The sequence below is a fragment of the Pseudophryne corroboree genome, chromosome 11 (genome assembly GCF_028390025.1).
Source record: "Pseudophryne corroboree isolate aPseCor3 chromosome 11, aPseCor3.hap2, whole genome shotgun sequence".
NCBI classification, from domain to species: Eukaryota; Metazoa; Chordata; class Amphibia; order Anura; family Myobatrachidae; genus Pseudophryne; species Pseudophryne corroboree.
The window spans coordinates 154,763,296-154,785,379 of NC_086454.1; the positions used below are offsets into that span (position 1 = coordinate 154,763,296).

The 22,084-nt window shown below is 49.6% G+C and overlaps 1 protein-coding gene across 1 annotated transcript in view; it reads left to right on the top strand.

The window, feature by feature from the left end:
* Positions 1–290: 290 nt before the first annotated feature.
* The window catches only part of LOC134970049 (mRNA decay activator protein ZFP36L2-like), a 34,364-nt gene continuing 12,570 nt past the window's right edge, over positions 291–22,084 (top strand). The window contains exon 1 of the mRNA XM_063946153.1: positions 291–399. Coding sequence (XP_063802223.1) covers positions 376–399 — 24 coding nt within the window. The 5' untranslated portion in view covers positions 291–375. The remainder of the gene's footprint in view (positions 400–22,084) is intronic.

The window sequence follows — 22,084 nt, forward strand, 5'->3', positions numbered from 1 at the left end:
CTGCTGTTTGGCATTGCATGTTATCATTATGCTTGGCCCAGGTGGCAGTGTGCCTGCGCTAGATGCCCGGCACAAGGCTGGCGGCTGGCACACACACGTCACCCTGGGCTGTTGTTAGCTTATACACACAATGGTTTGGAAGCCGCAGCGATAGTACAGCTGCTACTGAATACAAAAATCACATATGCTCCAGTCCTTTCCATTGTGAAATCCCGCCATTACAGCAGCCAATCAGGTCCGGATCTGCCACACGCCCCGCCCCTCTGCGCTCCTCTGATTGGCTGGATTTGTGCATGAATTGCATGGCGGCGGCTTCGCTGGGTAGGTCAGTGCCAGTGGTGCAAGTTAGTGATTGTGGAGTCCGGGGATTGCAGTATGGATGTGATTGGAGTAACTAAGGTGAGTTCAGCGGCTGTGACATGCGGTGTCTCTCTGTTGCCTTTAGTCCGTGGCCCCGAGTTGTAGGATGGTCAGGCCCGGGCACCAGTATAATGACTGTGTTACGCTGCTGTAGGTAAATATCCGGCGTTCCGGTTTTGTACGGGGACGTCTGAGCTGCTGTGAGTGGCTGCATGTGCGGTGTGTGCGGCTCCTGCTCTGGCTGTCTCTGCCTGCTCACCCGGACATTAATCTAAACTCTTATCCAGTGATGGGTTAAAACGGGAACGGTCCGGACCCCGGATCACCATACTGGACTGGCTTCATGCAGGGACCTCTAACATTGCGGAGCTTGTAGTGCGTGTCCCTGTCCGGTGAGGTGTCCCGGCCTGGTGCCTGTGACAGGTGTCCCTGGGAAGACTGTGAGGAAGAGCCTACAGCCTCCTTGTATGATCTGGACCGTTCCTGGTTTTTGTCCCATCCATGGACCATGTAGTCCAGGGCTGGCCAAACCGGTCCTCTAGATCTACCAACAGTTCATGATTTCCAGGCCTCCTGGAGATCTGTAGAATTGTCAGTTAGGAATGAATGGAGCACATCTTAATTAGTAATGGCTACACCTGTGCACTAGCTAGGAGGTCTGGAAAATGTGAACTGTTGGTAGATCTCGAGGACTGGTTTGGCCAGCTCTGATGTAGTCTCACCGGTGAAGGCGATCACAGCCCCAAAGCCATCACCCCTCTTTCGGACGGGGAGGCGTACTACAAGCTACACAGTAGCAAAGGTTGCTGCCGGACCGTTCTGGATTCTACCCACGTCTCTCTTCTACATCGCCTGCGGTTCCTGACACCTAGGACTGCTCCTTGCTAGTCGTGCTAACATACTGGATAACAATGCAATGCTGATGCAAACCACAAATCCCAAAATGCTCTGGCCCTTCTTCTGTTAGGGTATGCTTAAACTGGCATGACAGGCTGTGATGAGTAGTCCCACAAGTTGCCTGTCCTTGCTAGCTGATGCTTCCCTCCCAGCATTTGGGTTCTGCCATAGTGCAGATCTAATGTCTTGTAGCTGATATAATAATTTTTATTTCTCTATCGTCCTAGTGGATGCTGGGGTTCCTGAAAGGACCATGGGGAATAGCGGCTCCGCAGGAGACAGGGCACAAAAGTAAAGCTTTCCGATCAGGTGGTGTGCACTGGCTCCTCCCCCTATGACCCTCCTCCAAGCCAGTTAGATTTTTGTGCCCGGCCGAGAAGGGTGCAATCTAGGTGGCTCTCCTAAAGAGCTGCTTAGAAAAGTTTAGCTTAGGTTTTTTATTTTACAGTGAGTCCTGCTGGCAACAGGATCACTGCAACGAGGGACTTAGGGGAGAAGAAGTGAACTCACCTGCGTGCAGGATGGATTGGCTTCTTGGCTACTGGACATCAGCTCCAGAGGGACGATCACAGGTACAGCCTGGATGGTCACCGGAGCCTTGCCGCCGGCCCCCTTGCAGATGCTGAAGTAAGAAGAGGTCCAGAATCGGCGGCAGAAGACTCCTCAGTCTTCTAAAGGTAGCGCACAGCACTGCAGCTGTGCGCCATTTTCCTCTCAGCACACTTCACACGGCAGTCACTGAGGGTGCAGGGCGCTGGGAGGGGGGCGCCCTGGGAGGCAAATGAATACCTATTTTGGCTAAAAATACCTCACATATAGCCTCCGGAGGCTATATGGAGATATTTAACCCCTGCCAGAATCCGTTAAGAGCGGGAGACGAGGCCGCCGAAAAAGGGGCGGGGCCTATCTCCTCAGCACACAGCGCCATTTTCCCTCACAGAAAGGCTGGAGGGAAGGCTCCCAGGCTCTCCCCTGCACTGCACTACAGAAACAGGGTTAAAACAGAGAGGGGGGGCACTAATTTGGCGTTAGAAATATATAAAAAAGATGCTATAAGGGAAAACACTTATATAAGGTTGTCTCTATATAATTATAGCGTTTTTGGTGTGTGCTGGCAAACTCTCCCTCTGTCTCTCCAAAGGGCTAGTGGGTCCTGTCCTCTATCAGAGCATTCCCTGTGTGTGCTGTGTGTCGGTACGTGTGTGTCGACATGTAGGAGGACGATGTTGGTGAGGAGGCGGAGCAATTGCCTGTAATGGTGATGTCACTCTCTAGGGAGTCGACACCGGAATGGATGGCTTATTTAGGGAATTACGTGATAATGTCAACACGCTGCAAGGTCGGTTGACGACATGAGACGGCCGACAAACAATTAGTACCGGTCCAGACGTCTCAAAAACACCGTCAGGGGTTTTAAAACGCCCGTTTACTTTAGTCGGTCGACACAGACACAGACAGGGACACTGAATCCAGTGTCGACGGTGAATAAACAAACGTATTCCTTATTAGGGCCACACGTTAAAGGCAATGAAGGAGGTGTTACATATTTCTGATACTACAAGTACCACAAAAGAGGGTATTATGTGGGATGTGAAAAAACTACCATAGTTTTTCCTGAATCAGATAAATTAAATAAAGTGTGTGATGATGCGTGGGTTCCCCCCGATAGAAAATTATGGGCGGTATACCCTTTCCCGCCAGAAGTTAGGGCGCGTTGGGAAACACCACTTAGGGTGGATAAGGCGCTCACACGCTTATCAAAACAAGTGGCGGTACCGTCTATAGATAGGGCCGTCCTCAAGGTCCAGCTGACAGGAGGTTGGAAAATATCATAAAAAGTATATACACACATACTGGTGTTATACTGCGACCAGCGATCGCCTCAGCCTGGATGTGCAGAGCTGGGGTGGCTTGGTCGGATTCCCTGACTAAAAATATTGATACCCTTGACAGGGACAGTATTTTATTGACTATAGAGCATTTAAAGGATGCATTTCTATATATGCGAGATGCACAGAGGGATATTTGCACTCTGGCATCAAGAGTAAATGCGATGTCCATAACTGCCAGAAGATGTTATGGACACGACAGTGGTCAGGTGATGCAGATTCCAAACGGCACAAAGGTGTATTGCCGTATAAAGGAAGAGGAGTTATTTGGGGTCGGTCCATCGGACCTGGTGGCCACGGCAACTGCTGGAAAATCCACCGTTTTTACCCTAAGTCACATCTCTGCAGAAAAAGACACCGTCTTTTCAGCCTCAGTCCTTTCGTCCCTATAAGATCATATCTGCCCAGGGATAGAGGAAAGGGAAGAAGACTGCAGCAGGCAGCCCATTCCCAGGAACAGAAGCGTTCCACCGCTTCTGACAAGTTCTCAGCATGGCGCTGAGACCGTACAGGACCCCTGGATCCTACAAGTAGTATCCCAGGGGTACAGATTGGAATGTCGAGAAGTTTCCCCTTCGCAGGCTCCTGAAGTCTGCTTTACCAAGGTCTCCCTCCGACAAGGAGGCAGTATGGGAAAAAATTCACAAGCTGTATTCCCAGCAGGTGATAATTAAATTAACCCTCCTACTACAGAAAAGGGGTATTATTCCACACTATATTGTGGTACTGAAGCCAGAAGGCTAGGTGAGACTTATTCTAAAAAATTTTTTTGAACACTTACAAAGGTTCAAATCAAGATGGAGTCGCTCAGAGCAGTGATAACGAACCAGGAAGAAGGGGACTATATAGTGTCCCGGGACATCAGGGATCCTTACCTCTATGTCCCAAATTTGCCCTTCTCACTAAGGGTACCTCAGGTTCGTGGTGCAGAACTGTCACTATCAGTTTCAGACGCTGCCGTTTGGATTGTCCGCGGCACCCCGGGTCTTTACCAAGGTAATGGCCGAAATGATGATTCTTCTTCGAAGAAAAGGCGTCTTAATTATCCCTTACTTGGACGATCTCCTGATAAGGGCATAGTCCAGGGAACAGTTGGAGGTCGGAGTAGCACTATCTAGGATACTGCTACAACAGCACGGGTGGATTCTAAATATTCCAAAATCGCAGCTGATCCCGACGACACGTCTGCTGTGCCTAGGGATGATTCTGGACACAGTCCAGAAAAAGGTGTTTCTCCCGGAAGAGAAAGCCAGGGAGTTATCCGAGCTAGTCAGGAACCTCCTAAAAACAGTGCATCATTGCACAAGGGTCCTGGTAAAAATGGTGGCTTCCTACGAAGCAATTCCATTCGGCAGATTTCACGCAAGAACTTTTCAGTGGGATCTGCTGGACAAATGGTCCGGATCGCATCTTCAGATGCATCAGCGGATAACCCTATATCCAAGGACAAGGGTGTCTCTCCTGTGGTGGTTATAGAGTGCTCATCTTCTAGAGGGCCGCAGATTCGGCATTCAGGATTGGATGCTGGTGACCACGGAGCCCAGCCCGAGAGGCTGGGGAGCAGTCACACAAGGAAAAAATTTCCAGGGAGTGTGATCAAGTCTGGAGACTTTTCTCCACATAAATATACTGGAGCTAAGGGTAAATTTATAATGCTCTAAGCTTAGCAAGACCTCTGCTTCAAGGTCAGCCGGTATTGATCCAGTGGGAAAAACATCACGGCAGTCGCCCACGTAAACAGACAGGGCGACACAAGAAGCAGGAGGGCAATGGCAAAAACTGCAAGGACTTTTCGCTGGGCGGAAATTCATGTGATAGCACTGTCAGCAGTGTTTCATCCCGGGAATGGAAACTGGGAAGCAGACTTCCTCAGCAGGCACGACCTCCACCCGGGAGAGTGGAAACTTCATCGGGAAGTTTTTTCCACATGATTGTAAACCGTTGGGAAATACCAAAGGTGGACATGATGGCGTCCCGTCTGAACAAAAAACGGGACAGGTATTGCGCCAGGTCAAGAGACCCTCAGGCAATAGCTGTGGACGTTCTGGTAACACCGTGGGTGTACCAGTCGGTGTATGTGTTCCCTCTGCTTCTCATACCTAAGGTGCTGAGAATTATAAGACGTAGAGGAGTAAGAACTATACTCATGGCTCCGGATTGGCCAAGAAGGACTTGGTACCCGGAACTTCAAGAGATGCTTACAGAGGTCTTATGGCCTCTGCCGCTAAGAAGGGACTTGCTTCAGCAAGTACCATGTCTGTTCCAAGACTTACCGCAGCTGCGTTTGTCGGCATGGCGGTGGAAAGCCGGATCCTAAGGGAAAAAGGCATTCCGGAAGAGGTCATTCCTACCCTGGTCAAAGCCAGAAAGGAGGTGACCGCACAACATTATCACCACATGTGGCGAAAATATGTTGCGTGGTGTGAGGCCAGGAAGGCCCCACAAAGAAATTTCAACTCGGTCGTTTCCTGCATTTCCTGCAAACAGGAGTGTCTATGGGCCTCAAATTGGGGTCCATTAAGGTTCAAATTTCGGCCCTGTCGATTTTCTTCCAGAAAGAATTGGCTTCAGTTCCTGAAGTCCAGAAGTTTGTCAAGGGAGTATTGCATATACAACCCCCTTTTGTGCCTCCAGTGGCACTGTGGGATCTCAACGTAGTTCTGGGATTCCTCAAATCACATTGGTTTAAAACCAGTCAAATCTGTGGATTTGAAGCATCTCACATGAAAAGTGACCATGCTCTTGGCCCTGGCCTGGACCAGGCGAGTGTCAAATTGGTGGTTTTTTCTCAAAAAAGCCCATATCTGTTTGTCCATTCGGACAGGGCAGAGCTGCGGACTCGTCCCCAGTTCTCTCCCTAAGGTGGTGTCAGTGTTTCACCTGAACCAGCTTATTGTGGTGCCTTGCACCTACTAGGGACTTGGAGGACTCCAAGTTGCTAGATGTTGTCAGGGCCCTGAAAATATGTTCCAGGACGGCTGGAGTCAGGAAAACTGACTTGCTGTTATCCTGTATGCACCCAACAAACTGGGTGCTCTTGCTTCTAAGCAGACTATTGCTAGTTGGATGTGTAATACAATTCAGCTTGCACATTCTGTGGCAGGCCTGCCACAGCCAAAATATGTAAATGCCCATTCCACAAGGAAGGTGGGCTCATCTTGGGCGGCTGCCCGAGGGGTCTCGGCTTTACAACTTTGCCGAGCAGCTACTTGGTCAGGGGCAAACACGTTTGCTAAATTCTACAAATTTGATACCCTGGCTAAGGAGGACCTGGAGTTCTCTCATTCGGTGCTGCAGAGTCATCCGCACTCTCCCGCCCGTTTGGGAGCTTTGGTATAATCCCCATGGTCCTTTCAGGAACCCCAGCATCCACTAGGACGATAGAGAAAATAAGAATTTACTTACCGATAATTCTATTTCTCGGAGTCCGTAGTGGATGCTGGGCGCCCATCCCAAGTGCGGATTATCTGCAATACTTGTACATAGTTATAAAAATCGGGTTATTATTGTTGTGAGCCATCTTTTCAGAGGCTCCGCTGTTATCATACTGTTAACTGGGTTTAGATCACAAGTTGTACGGTGTGATTGGTGTGGCTGGTATGAGTCTTACCCGGGATTCAAAATTCCTCCCTTATTGTGTACGCTCGTCCGGGCACAGTACCTAACTGGCTTGGAGGAGGGTCATAGGGGGAGGAGCCAGTGCACACCACCTGATCGGAAAGCTTTACTTTTGTGCCCTGTCTCCTGCGGAGCCGCTATTCCCCATGGTCCTTTCAGGAACCCCAGCATCCACTACGGACTCCGAGAAATAGAATTATCGGTAAGTAAATTCTTATTTTCTCTGACGTCCTAAGTGGATGCTGGGGACTCCGTCAGGACCATGGGGAATAGCGGCTCCGCAGGAGACAGGGCACAAAAATAAAGCTTTAGGATCAGGTGGTGTGCACTGGCTCCTCCCCCTATGACCCTCCTCCAAGCCTCAGTTAGGTTTTTGTGCCCGTCCGAGCAGGGTGCAATCTAGGTGGCTCTCTTAAGGAGCTGCTTAGAAAAAGTTTTTAGGTTTTTTTATGTTCAGTGAGTCCTGCTGGCAACAGGCTCACTGCATCGAGGGACTTAGGGGAGAGAAGTTCAACTCACCTGCGTGCAGGATGGATTGGCTTCTTAGGCTACTGGACACCATTAGCTCCAGAGGGAGTCGGAACACAGGTCTCACCCTGGGGTTCGTCCCGGAGCCGCGCCGCCGACCCCCCTTGCAGATGCTGAAGATTGAAGGTCCAGAAACCGGCGGCAGAAGGCTTTTCAGTCTTCATGAAGGTAGCGCACAGCACTGCAGCTGTGCGCCATTGTTGTCACACACTTCACACCTTAGGTCACGGAGGGTGCAGGGCGCTGCTGGGGGCGCCCTGGGCAGCAATGTATAATACCTTTTATGGCTAAAAAATACATCACATATAGCCCTTGAGGCTATATGGATGTATTAAACCCATGCCAGATATCTCAAACTCCGGGAGAAAAGCCCGCCGGAATAGGGGGCGGGGCTTATTCTCCTCGGCACACAGCGCCATTTTCCTGCTCAGCTCCGCTGTGAGGAAGGCTCCCAGGACTCTCCCCTGCACTGCACTACAGAAACAGGGTAAAACAGAGAGGGGGGCACTTTTTTTGGCGATATTTTATATATTTAAGCTGCTATAAGGATACAACACTTATATAAGGTTGTTCCCATATATATTATAGCGCTTGGGTGTGTGCTGGCAAACTCTCCCTCTGTCTCCCCAAAGGGCTAGTGGGGTCCTGTCTTCGATAAGAGCATTCCCTGTGTGTCTGCTGTGTGTCGGTACGTGTGTGTCGACATGTATGAGGACGATGTTGGTGTGGAGGCAGAGCAATTGCCGGTAATGGTGATGTCACCCCCCAGGGAGTCGACACCGGAATGGATGGCTTTGTTTATGGAATTACGTGATAATGTCAGCACATTACAAAAATCAGTTGACGACATGAGACGGCCGGAAAACCAGTTGGTACCTGCCCGGGCGTCTCAGACACCGTCAGGGGCTGTAAAACGCCCTTTACCTCAGTCGGTCGACACAGACCCAGACACGGACACTGAATCTAGTGTCGACGGTGAAGAAACAAACGTATTTTCAAGTAGGGCCACACGTTATATGATCACGGCAATGAAGGAGGCTTTGCATATCTCTGATACTGCAAGTACCACAAAAAGGGGTATTATGTGGGGGGTGAAAAAACTACCTGTAGCTTTTCCTGAATCAGAGGAATTGAATGATGTGTGTGATGAAGCGTGGGTTAACCCAGATAGAAAAGTGCTAATTTCAAAAAAGTTATTGGCATTATACCCTTTCCCGCCAGAGGTTAGGGCGCGCTGGGAAACACCCCCTAGGGTGGATAAGGCGCTCACATGCTTATCAAAACAAGTGGCGTTACCGTCTCCTGATACGGCCGCCCTCAAGGATCCAGCTGATAGGAGGCTGGAAACTACCCTAAAAAGTATATACACACATACTGGTGTTATACTGCGACCAGCCATCGCCTCAGCCTGGATGTGCAGTGCTGGGGTGGTCTGGTCGGATTCCCTGACTGAAAATATTGATACCCTGGATAGGGACAGTATTTTATTGACTATAGAGCAATTAAAGGATGCTTTTCTTTATATGCGAGATGCTCAGCGGGATATTTGCACTCTGACATCGAGAGTAAATGCGATGTCCATATCTGCCAGAAGAAGTTTATGGACGCGACAGTGGTCAGGTGATGCGGATTCTAAACGACATATGGAAGTATTGCCGTATAAAGGGGAGGAATTATTTGGCGTCTGTCTATCGGATCTGGTGGCCACGGCAACTGCCGGAAAATCCACCTTTTTACCTCAGACCCCCTCCCAACAGAAAAAGACACCGTCTTTTCAGCCGCAGTCCTTTCGGTCCTATAAGAACAAGCGGGCAAAAGGACAGTCATATCTGCCCCGGGGCAGAGGAAGGGGTAAGAGAGGACAGCAAGCTGCCCCTGCCCAGGAACAGAAGCCCTCCCAGGGTTCTGCAAAGCCCTCAGCATGACGCTGGGGCTTTACAAGCGGACTCAGGAGCGGTGGGGGGTCGACTCAAGAATTTCAGCGCACAGTGGGCTTGCTCACAGGTGGACCCCTGGATCCTGCAGGTAGTATCTCAGGGTTACAGGTTGGAATTCGAGAAGTCTCCCCCTCGCCGGTTCCTAAAGTCTGCTTTGCCAACGTCTCCCTCAGACAGGGCGACGGTATTGGAAGCCATTCACAAGCTGTTTTCTCAGCAGGTGATAGTCAAGGTACCCCTCCTACAACAAGGAAAAGGGTATTACTCCACGCTATTTGTGGTACCGAAGCCGGACGGCTCGGTAAGACCTATTCTAAATCTGAAATCTTTGAACCTGTACATACAGAAATTCAAATTCAAGATGGAGTCACTCAGAGCAGTGATAGCGAATCTGGAAGAAGGGGACTTTATGGTGTCCCTGGACAAAAGCCTGGCAAAACCCCTGCTTCAGGGTCAGCCGGTGTTGATCCAGTCGGACAACATCACGGCAGTCGCCCACGTAAACAGACAGGGCGGCACAAGAAGCAGGACAGCAATGGCAGAAGCTGCAAGGATTCTTCGCTGGGCGGAAGATCATGTGATAGCACTGTCAGCAGTGTTCATTCTGGGAGTGGACAACTGGGAAGCAGACTTCCTCAGCAGACACGATCTACACCCGGGAGAGTGGGGACTTCATCCAGAAGTCTTCCACATGATTGTGAACCGTTGGGAAAAACCAAAGGTGGATATGATGGCGTCCCGCCTCAACAAAAAACTGGACAGGTATTGCGCCAGGTCAAGAGACCCTCAGGCAATAGCTGTGGACGCTCTGGTAACACCGTGGGTGTTCCAGTCAGTGTATGTGTTCCCTCCTCTGCCTCTCATACCAAAAGTACTGAGAATTATACGGCAAAGGGGAGTAAGAACGATACTCGTGGCTCCGGATTGGCCAATAAGAACTTGGTACCCGGAACTTCAAGAGATGCTCACGGAGGATCCGTGGCCTCTACCTCTAAGACGGGACCTGCTTCAGCAGGGACCGTGTCTATTCCAAGACTTACCGCGGCTGCGTTTGACGGCGTGGCGGTTGAACGCCGAATTCTAAGGGAAAAAGGCATTCCGGAAGAGGTCATTGCTACACTGGTAAAAGCCAGGAAGGAGGTGACTGCACAACATTATCACCGCATTTGGAGAAAATATGTTGCGTGGTGTGAGGCCAGGAAGGCCCCCACGGAGGAATTTCAATTGGGTCGATTCCTACATTTCCTGCAAACAGGATTGTCTATGGGCCTCAAATTGGGGTCCATTAAGGTTCAAATTTCGGCCCTGTCGATTTTCTTCCAGAAAGAATTGGCTTCAGTTCCTGAAGTCCAGACTTTTGTTAAAGGAGTACTACATATACAGCCCCCGGTTGTGCCCCCAGTGGCTCCGTGGGACCTTAATGTAGTTTTGGATTTTCTCAAATCCCATTGGTTTGAGCCACTCAAATCGGCGGATTTGAAATATCTTACATGGAAAGTAACCATGCTACTGGCCCTGGCTTCAGCCAGGAGAGTGTCAGAATTGGCGGCTTTATCCTATAAAAGCCCATATCTGATTTTCCATTCGGACAGGGCAGAACTGCGGACGCGTCATTTTCTGCCTAAGGTGGTGTCAGCGTTTCACCTGAACCAGCCTATTGTGGTGCCTGCGGCTACTAACGATTTGGAGGTTTCCAAGTTGTTGGACGTGGTCCGGGCATTGAAAATATATATTTCAAGAACGGCTGGAGTCAGAAAGTCTGACTCGCTGTTTATATTGTATGCACCCAACAAGCTGGGTGCTCCTGCTTCTAAGCAGACGATTGCTCGTTGGATTTGTAGCACAATTCAACTTGCACATTCTGTGGCAGGCTTGCCACAACCAAAATCTGTCAAGGCCCATTCCACAAGGAAAGTGGGCTCATCCTGGGCGGCTGCCCGGGGGGTCTCGGCATTACAACTCTGCCGAGCAGCTACGTGGTCGGGGGAGAACACGTTTGTAAAATTCTACAAATTTGATACCCTGGCTAAAGAGGACCTGGAGTTCTCTCATTCGGTGCTGCAGAGTCATCCGCACTCTCCCGCCCGTTTGGGAGCTTTGGTATAATCCCCATGGTCCTGACGGAGTCCCCAGCATCCACTTAGGACGTCAGAGAAAATAAGATTTTACTTACCGATAAATCTATTTCTCGTAGTCCGTAGTGGATGCTGGGCGCCCATCCCAAGTGCGGATTGTCTGCAATACTTGTACATAGTTATTGTTACAAAAAAATCGGGTTGTTATTGTTGTGAGCCGTCTGTTCAGAGGCTCCTACGTTTGTCATACTGTTAACTGGGTTCAGATCACAAGTTGTACGGTGTGATTGGTGTGGCTGGTATGAGTCTTACCCGGGATTCATTATCCTTCCTTATTGTGTACGCTCGTCCGGGCACAGTATCCTAACTGAGGCTTGGAGGAGGGTCATAGGGGGAGGAGCCAGTGCACACCACCTGATCCTAAAGCTTTATTTTTGTGCCCTGTCTCCTGCGGAGCCGCTATTCCCCATGGTCCTGACGGAGTCCCCAGCATCCACTACGGACTACGAGAAATAGATTTATCGGTAAGTAAAATCTTATTTTCTCTAACGTCCTAGTGGATGCTGGGGACTCTGTAAGGACCATGGGGAATAGATGGGCTCTGCAGGAGACTGGGCAGTCTAAGAAAGAATTAGTACTACTGGTGTGCACTGGCTCCTCCCTCTATGCCCCTCCTCCAGACCTCAGTTAGAATCTGTGCCTGGATGGAGCTGGGTGCATTTTAGTGAGCTCTCCTGAGCTTGCTAATAAAGTATTTTAGTTAGGTTTTTTATTTTCAGAGGGCTTCTGCTGGCAACAGACTCTGTGCTACGTGGGATTGAGGGGAGAGAAGCAAACCTACTAACTGCGGCTAGGTTGCGCTTCTTAGGCTACTGGACACCATTAGCTCCAGAGGGATCGAACACAGGAACTTAACCTTGGTCGTCCGTTCCCGGAGCCGCGCCGCCGTCCCACTCGCAGAGCCAGAAGACAGAAGCCGGTGGGTGAAGCAAGAAGACGTCAAAATCTGCGGCAGAAGACTCCTGTCTTCATGAGGTAGCACACGGCACTGTAGCTGTGCGCCAATGCTCCCACACTAACCCACACACTCCGGTCACTGTAGGGTGCAGGGGGGGGCGCCCTGGGCAGCAATTGAGTACCTCCTGGCAAAATAGGGCATATATACAGCTGGGCACTGTAATATGCATGAGCCCCCGCCATTATTTTTACACAATCGCGGGACAGAAGCCTGCCGCTGAGGGGGCGGGGCTTCTTCCTCAGCACTCGCCAGCGCTATTTTCTCTCCACAGCTCCGCTGAGAGGAAGCTCCCCAAGCTCTCCCCTGCAGAAGCACGATAGAAGAGGGTGAATTTGGCGTAAAAACAATGTATACAGCAGCTACTGGGTTAACATTAAGTTACTGTGTTATTCCTGGGTTAATAGTGCTGGGGTGTGTGCTGGCATACTCTGTCTCTCCAAACTGCCTTGTGGGGGAATTGTCTTCAAATAGAGCATCCCCTGTGTGTGTGGTGTCGACATGTCTGAGGTAAAAGGCTCCCCTAAGGAGGAGATGGAGCTAATATGTGTGAGAGGGTGTCTCCGTCGACAACGCCGACACCTGTTTGGATATGTGTAAGTGCTAAGGTGAATGTATTGCACAAAAGATTGAGAACAGACAGGAAATCTACACATGTCTGTCCCTATGGCGCAGAGACCTTCAGTCTCTCACAATGCTCACTATCCAAAATAATAGACACTGATATCGACACGGAGTTTGACTCCTGTGTCGACTACGATAATGCAAAGTTACAGCCAAAGTGGCAGAAAAGTATTCAATATATGATTATTGTAATAAAGATGATTTGCATATCACTGATGACTCATCTGTCCCTGACACAAGGGTACACATGTTTAAGGGGAAGAAAGCTGAGGTAAATTTCCCTCCTCTCATGAGGAAAAAGAGCGGGAATCTCCAGATAAGAGACTGCAGCTTCCCACAAAGAATTCTCAGGCAGTATCCTTTCCCCACTAGGGCCAGGATGTAATGGGAATCTTCCCCTAGGGTGTCACGTTTGCCCAATAGGTAGCCCTAGCTATTCTCAGGGTTTCCTGCAGATAGCGTGCACATTTTGATACACTACTCAGACCGGCGATTGTGTCGGCATGGGTTTATAGCGCTGTGGCGGTGTGGACAGGTACCTTATCAGCAGAAATTGAGACCCTTGTGTGTGTGTGTGTGTGTGTCTTAAGAGATATATATCCTAAAAACCCAAAGACATGAGTATACTGGGTCCTAGAGTCAAAGCTATGTCTATTTCTGCTTGACGTGTCCTGTAGAATATGCAATGGACAGATGATGCCAACTTAAGTGGCATATGGAAGGCTGAGGATTGTGTGGAGAAGGGTTCTCGGACCTGGTCTCCACAGCTATAGCTGGTAATTCTGATATTTCTCTAACGTCCTAAGTGGATGCTGGGGACTCCGTAAGGACCATGGAGAATAGCGGCTCCGCAGGAGACTGGGCACATCTAAAGAAAGCTTTAGGACTAACTGGTGTGCACTGGCTCCTCCCCCTATGACCCTCCTCCAAGCCTCAGTTAGATTTCTGTGCCCGACGAGAAGGGTGCACACTAGGGGCTCTCCTGAGCTTCTTAGTGAAAGTTTTAGTTTAGGTTTGTTATTTTCAGTGAGACCTGCTGGCAACAGGCTCACTGCATCGAGGGACTAAGGGGAGAAGAAGCGAACTCACCTGCGTGCAGAGTGGATTGGGCTTCTTGGCTACTGGACATTAGCTCCAGAGGGACGATCACAGGCCCAGCCTGGATGGGTCCCGGAGCCGCACCGCCGGCCCCCTTACAGAGCCAGAAGAGCGAAGAGGTCCGGAAAAATCGGCGGCAGAAGACGTTCCTGTCTTCAATAAGGTAGCGCACAGCACTGCAGCTGTGCGCCATTGCTCTCAGCACACTTCATACTCCGGTCACTGAGGGTGCAGGGCGCTGGGGGGGGGGCGCCCTGAGACGCAATAAAACATGATAAAAATACCTTACATGGCAAAAAATACATCATCATATAGCTCCTGGGCTATATGGATGCATTTAACCCCTGCCAGAATATACAGAAAAACGGGAGATAAGGCTGCCGAAAAGGGGGCGGAGCCTATCTCCTCAGCACACTGGCGCCATTTTCCCTCACAGCTCAGTTGGAGGGAAGCTCCCTGGCTCTTCCCTGCAGTCACTAAACTACAGAAAGGGTTAAAAAAAGAGAGGGGGGCACTAATTAGGCGCAGTATTAAAACATACAGCAGCTATAAGGGGAAAAACACTTATATAAGGTTATCCCTGTGTGTGTGTGTGTGTGTGTGTGTGTGTATATATATATATATATATATATATATATATATATATATAATATATATATATATATATTTATTTATATTTATTCGCGCTCTGGTGTGTGCTGGCATACTCTCCCTCTGTCTCCCCAAAGGGCTAGTGGGGTCCTGTCCTCTATCAGAGCATTCCCTGTGTGTGCTGTGTGTCGGTACGTTTGTGTCGACATGTATGAGGAGAAAAATGATGTGGAGACGGAGCAGAGTGTCTGTAACAGTGATGTCACCACCTAGGGGGTCGACACCTGAGTGGATGTACTGTTGAAAATTACGTGACAGTGTCAGCTCTGTATAAAAAAACAGTGGTTGACATGAGACAGCCGGCTACTCAGCTTGTGCCTGTCCAGACGTCTCATAGGCTGTCAGGGGCTCTAAAGCGCCCGTTACCTCAGATGGCAGATACAGACGCTGACACGGATACTGACTCCTGTGTCGACGGTGAAGAGACAACCGTGATTTCCAGTAGGGCCACACGTTACATGATTGAGACAATGGAAAATGTTTTATACATTTCTGATAATACGAGTACCACCAAAAAGGGGTATTATGTTCGGTGAGGGAAAAACTACCTGTAGTTTTCCTGAATCTGAGAAATAAAATGAGGTGTGTGATGATGCGTGGGTTTCCCCCCGATAACAATTGATAATTTCTTAAAAAGTATTGGTGTATACCCTTTCCCGCCAGAGGTTAGGGTGCGTTGGGAAACACCCCCTAGGGGGGATAAGGCGCTCACACGCTTCTAAGAACAAGGGCTCTACCCTCTCATGAGATGGCCGCCCTTAAGGATCCTGCTGATAGAAAGCAGGAGGGTATCCAAAAATGTATTCACACACACACATACTGGTGTTATACTGCGACCAGCAATCGCCTCAGCCTGGAGGTGCAGTGCTGGGTTGGCATGGTCGGATTCCCTGACTGGAAATATTGATATCCTAGATAAGGATAGTATATTATTGCCTATAGAGCATTTAAAAGATGCATTTCTATATATGCATGATGCACAGCGGAATATTTGCCGACTGGCATCAAGTATAAGTGCGTTGTCCAATTCTACCAGTAAAATGGTCAGGTGATGCGGATTCCAAACGGCATTTGGAAGTATTGCCTTTGAAAGGGGACATTTGGGGTCGGTCTTTTAGACCTGGTGGCCACGGCAACAACTGGGAAATCCACGTTTGTACCCCAGGTCGCCTCTCAAAATAAGATGCCGTATTATCAGGCGCAGTCCTTTGTTGGCAAGCGGACAAAAGGTTCCTCTTTTCTGCTCGGGACAGAGGGAGAGGAAAAAGGCTGAACAGATTAGCCAGTTCCCAGGAACAGAAACCCTTTCCCGCCTCTGCCAAGCCCTCAGTATGACGCTAGGGCCTTACAAGCTCAGGCACGGTGGGGGCCCGTTCTCAATGAATTTCAGTGCGCAGTGGGCTCACTCGCAAGTAGACCCCTGGATCCTTCAGGTAATATCTCAAGGGTACATATTGGAATTCGAGACGTCTCCCCCTCGCCGTTTCCAAAAGTCGGCTTTACCGACGTCTCCCTCTGACAGGGAGGCAGTTTTGGAAGCCATTCACAAGCTGTATTCCCAGCAGGTGATAATCAAGGTACCCCTCCTGCAACAGGGAACGGGGTATTATTCCACACTATTGTGGTACCGAAGCCAGACTGCTCGGTGAGACCGATTCTAAATCTTTGAACACTTACATACAGAGGTTCAAATTCAAGATTGAGTCACTCAGAGCAGTGATTGCGAACCTGGAAGAAGGGGACTACATGATGTCTCGGGACATCAAGGATGCTTACCTTCATGTCAAAATTTACCCTTCTCACCAAGGGTACCTCAGGTTATGGTACAGAACTGTCATTATCCGTTTCAGACGCTGCCGTTTGGATTGTCCACGGCACCTCGGGTCTTTACCAAGGTAATGGCTGAAATGATATCCCTTCGAAGGAAGGGAATTTTAGTTATCCCTTACTTGGACGATTCCCTGATAAGGGTAAGATCCAGGGAACAGTTGGAAGTCGGTGTAGCACTATCTCAGGTAGTGTTGCGGCAGCACGATTGGATTCTCAATATTCCAAAATCGCAGCTGGTTCCGACGACTTGTCTTCTGTTTCCTAGGGATGTTCCTGGACACAGTCCAGAAAAAAGGTGTTTCTCCCGGAAGAGAAAGCCAGGGAGTTATCCGAGCTAGTCAGGAACCTCCTAAAACCGAACCAAGTCTCAGTGCATCAATGCACAAGGGTTCTGGGTAAAAATGGTGGCTTCCTACGAAGCAATCCCATTCGTTAGATTCCACGCAAGAACTTTCCAGTGGAACCTACTGGACAAATGGTCCGGGTCGCATTTTCAGATGCATCAGCGGATAACCCTGTCACCAAGGACAAGGGTATCCATCCTGTGGTGGTTGCAGAGTGCTCATCTTCTAGAGGGCCGCAGATTCGGCATTCAGGACTGGGTCCTGGTGACCACGGATGCCAGCCTGCGAGGCTGGGGAGCAGTCACACAGGGAAGGAATATCCAGGGCTTAGGGTCAAGCCTGGATACATCACTTCACATAAATATCCTGAAGCTAAGGGCCATTTACAATGCTCTAAGCTTAGCAAGACCTCTGCTTCAAGGTCAGCCGGTGTTGATCCAGTCGGACAACATCATGGCAGTCACCCACGTAAACAGACAGGGTGGCACAAGAAGCAGGAGGGCAATGGCAGAAGCTGCAGGGATTCTTCGCTGGGCGGAAAATCATGTGATAGCACGGTCAACAGTATTCATTCCGGGAGTGGACAACTGGGAAGCAGACTTCCTCAGCACGACCTCCACCCGGGAGAGTGGGGACTTCACCCAGAAGTCGTCCACATGATTAAAAAACTCGACAGGTATTGCGCCAGGTCAAGAGACCCTCAGGCAATAGTTGTAGACGCTCTGGTAACACCGTGGGTGTACCAGTCAGGGTATGTGTTCCCTCCTCTGCCTCTCATACCCAAGGTACTGAGATTGATAAGATGGAGAGGAGAAAGCACTATATTCGTGGCTCCGGATTGGCCAAGAAGGACTTGGTAACCGGAACTTCAAGAGATGCTCACGGTGGATCCGTGGCCTCTACCTCTAAGAAGGGACCTGCTCCAGCAAGGACCCTGTCTGTTCCAAGACTTACCGCGGCTGCGTTTGACGGCATGCGGGTTGAACACCGGATCCTGAAGGAAAAAAGGCATTCCGGATGAAGTCATCCATATCCTGATCTAAAGCCAGGAAGGATGTAACCGCAAAAACATTATCACCGCAATTGGCGAAAATATGTTGCGTAGTGCGAGGCCAGTAAGGCCCGACGGAGGAAATTCAACTGGGTCGATTCCTACATTTCCTGCAAACAGGAGTGTCTATGGGCCTGAAATTGGGGTCCATTAAGGTTCAGATTTCGGCCCTGTCAATTTTCTTCCAAAAAAGAGCTGGCTTCAGTCCCTGAAGTTTAGACGTTTGTAAAAGGGGTACTGCATATACAGCCTCCTTTTGTGCCTCCAGTTGCAATTTGGGATCTCAATGTAGTTTGGGTTCCAAAAGTCACATTGGTTTGAACCACTTAAATCTGTGGAGTTAAAATATCTCACATGGAAAGTGGTCATGCTGTTGGCCCTGGCCTGGGCCAGGCGCGTGTCAGAATTGGCGGCTTTATCCTGTAAAAGCCCTTATCTGATTTTCCATTCGGACAGGGCGGAATTGAGGACTCGTCCTCCGTTTCTCCCTAAGGTGGTTCCAGCGTTTTCACCTGAACCAACCTATTGTGGTGCCTGCGGCTACTAGGGACTTGGAGGAATCCAAGTTGCTGGATGTTGTCAGGGCCCTGAAAATATTTCCAGGACGGCTGGAGTCAGGAAATCTGACTCGCTGTTTATCCTGTATGCACCCAACAAGCTGGGTGCTCCTGCTTCTAAGCAGACTATTGCTCGTTGGATTTGTAGTACAATTCAGCTTGCACATTCTGTGGCAGGCCTGCCACAGCTAAAATCTGTAAAAGCCCGTTCCACAAGGAAAGTGGGCTCATCTTGGGCGGCTGCCCGAGGGGTCTCGGCTTTACAACTTTGCCGAGCAGCTACTTGGTCAGGGGCAAACACGTTTGCTAAATTCTACAAATTTGATACCCTGGCTGAGGAGGACCTGGAGTTCTCTCATTCGGTGCTGCAGAGTCATCTGCACTCTCCCGCCCGTTTGGGAGCTTTGGTATAATCCCCATGGTCCTTACGGAGTCCCCAGCATCCACTTAGGACGTTAGAGAAAATAAGAATTTACTTACCGATAATTCTATTTCTCATAGTCCGTAGTGGATGCTGGGCGCCCATCCCAAGTGCGGATTGTCTGCAATACTTGTACATAGTTATTGTTACAAAAATCGGGTTATTATTGTTGGGAGCCATCTTTTCAGAGGCTCCTCTGTTATCATACTGTTAACTGGGTTCAGATCACAAGTTATACGGTGTGATTGGTGTGGCTGGTATGAGTCTTACCCGGGATTCAAAAATCCTTCCTTATTGTGTTCGCTCGTCCGGGCACAGTATCCTAACTGAGGCTTGGAGGAGGGTCATAGGGGGAGGAGCCAGTGCACACCAGTTAGTCCTAAAGCTTTCTTTAGATGTGCCCAGTCTCCTGCGGAGCCGCTATTCCCCATGGTCCTTACGGAGTCCCCAGCATCATCTACGGACTATGAGAAATAGAATTATCGGTAAGTAAATTCTTATTTTCATATGAACCAACCTATTGTGGTGCCGGTGGCTACGGGAGACTTGGAGGATTCCAAGTCCCTGGATGTAGTCGGGGCCTTAAAAATTTACGTAGCCAGGACGGCTCGGATTAGGAGAACAGAGGCACAGTTTGTCCTGTATGCGGCCAACAAGGTTGGCGCTCCTTCTTTTAAGCAGACTATTGCTCGCTGGATCTGTAACACGATTCAGCAGGCTCATTCTATGGCTGGATTGCAGTTGCCAAATTCGGTAAAAGCCCATTCTACTAGGAAGGTGGGCTCTTCTTGGGTGGCTGCCCGAGGCATCTCAGCATTACAGCTTTGCCGAGCAGCTACTTGGTCGAGTTCAAACACCTTTGCAAAATTCTACAACTTTGATACCCTGGCTGAGGAGGACCTCATGTTTGCTCAATCAGTGCTGCAGTCATCCGCACTCTCCCGCCCGGTTTGGAGCTTTTGTATAATCCCCATTGTCCTTAAGGAGTCCCCAGCATCCTCTAGGATGTAAGCGAAAACAAGATTTTTTTTATTTTTTTTTTTAACCTACTGGTAAATCTTTTTCTCCTAGTCCGTAGAGGATGCTGGACGCCCGTCCCAGTGCGGACATATTTCTGCAAGGCTTGTATATAGTTGTTGCTTACATAAGGGTTATGTTAGTTAAGATCAGTCTTTGGCTTATGCTGTTTCTCTAACGTCCTAGAGGATGCTGGGACTCCGTAAGGACCATGGGGATAGACGGGCTCCGCAGGAGACAAGGGCACTTTAAGAAAGACTTTGGATCTGGGTGTGCACTGGCTCCTCCCTCTATGCCCCTCCTCCTGACCTCAGTTTGATACTGTGCTCAGTGGAGACTGGGTGCTTTCAGGGAGCTCTCCTGAGTTTCCTGTAAAAAGTCTTTTAGTTAGGTTTTTTATTTTCAGGGAGCCTGCTGGCAACAGGCTCCCTGCATCGAGGGACTGAGAGAAACAGACCCACTTCTCTGAGTTTCAGGGCTCTGTTTCTTAGGCTACTGGACACCATTAGCTCCAGAGGGATCGGTACGCAGGTCTCGCCCTCGCCGTCCGTCCCAGAGCCGCGTCGCCGTCCTCCTCGCACAGCCGGAAGATGGAAGCCGGGTGAGTATGTGAGGAAAAGACTTCAGAGGCAGCAGAAGACACCTTGATCTTCATAGAGGTAACGCACAGCAGTGAAGCTGTGCGCTATTGCTCCCATTCACCTCACACACCGGTCACTGTAAGGGTGCAGGGCGCAGGGGGGGGCGGCCTGGGCAGCAATAAAAACCTCCTGTGGCAAATACACATATATACATGTACAGCTGGGCACTGTACGTGTATAAAAAGAGCCCCCCACCATGTTAAATTTGAGCGGGACAGAAGCCTGCCGCCGAGGGGGCGGGCTTCTCCCTCAGCACTCGCCAGCGCCATTTTTCTCCACAGCACCGCTGAGAGGAAGCTCCCCAGACTCTCCCCTGCTTGACACATGGTGAAGAGGGTTTTAAAGTAGAGGGGGGGGGGGGGGCACATAGTTGGCGCATATACATGCTACAAAAGCGCTACTAGTTAAACATTGTGTTTTTTCCTGTGTCATATAGTGCTGGGGTGTGTGCTGGCATACTCGCGCTCTCTCTCTCCAAAGGGCCTGGTGGGGAACCTGTCTTCAGAAAAGAGCTTCCCTGTGTGTGGTGTGTCGGTACGCGTCTGTCGACATGTCTGAGGTTGAAGGCTCGCCTAAGGAGGAGGGGAGTATGAATGTTAGGTCTGTCGGCAGCGCCGACACCTGACTGGATATGTGGAATGTTTTAAGTGCTAATGTTTAATTTATTGCACAAAAGATTAGACAAAGCTGAAGCTAGGGTAAAGTCGGGGAGTCAACCCATGTCTGTCCCAATGTCGCCGGGACCTTCAGGGTCTCAGAAGCGCCTACTATCCCAAATAGTTGACACAGATACCGACACGGATTCAGACTCCAGTGCCGACTACGATGATGCAAAATTGCAGCCAAGGGTGGCTAAATGTATTCGATATATGATTATCGCAATTAAAGATGTTTTGCATATCGCTGAGGAACCCCTGTCCCTGACACAAGGGTACACATGTATAAGGGAAAGAAACCTGAGGTCACCTTTCCCTCTTCACATGAGCTGAACAAATTATGCGAAAAAGCGTGGGAAACTCCAGACAAACTGCAGATTTCCAAAAGGATTCTAATAGCGTATCCTTTCCAGTCACAGGACAGAATCCGGTGGGAATCCTCCCCTAGGGTAGACAAAGCTTTGACACGCTTATCAAAAAAGATAGTGCTCCCATCCCAAGATACAGCTACCGTCAAGGATCCTGCTGACTGCAAGCAGGAGGTTACCTTGAAGTCCATTTACACACATTCTGGTACGTTACTCAGACCGGCAATTGCGTCGGCCTGGGTTTGTAGTGCTGTCGCAGCATGGACAGATTTCTTATCGGCGGATATTGAGACCCTTGATAAGGATACCATTTTAATGACCTTAGGGCATATAAAAGATGCTGTCTTATATATGAGGGATGCTCAAAGAGACATTAGTTTACTGGGTTCCAGAATAAACGCTATGTCTATTTCTGCTAGGCGAGTCTTATGGACCAGACAGTGGACGGGTGATGCCGACTCAGAGGCATATGGAGTTTTCGCCTTACAAGGGTGAGGAATTGTTTGG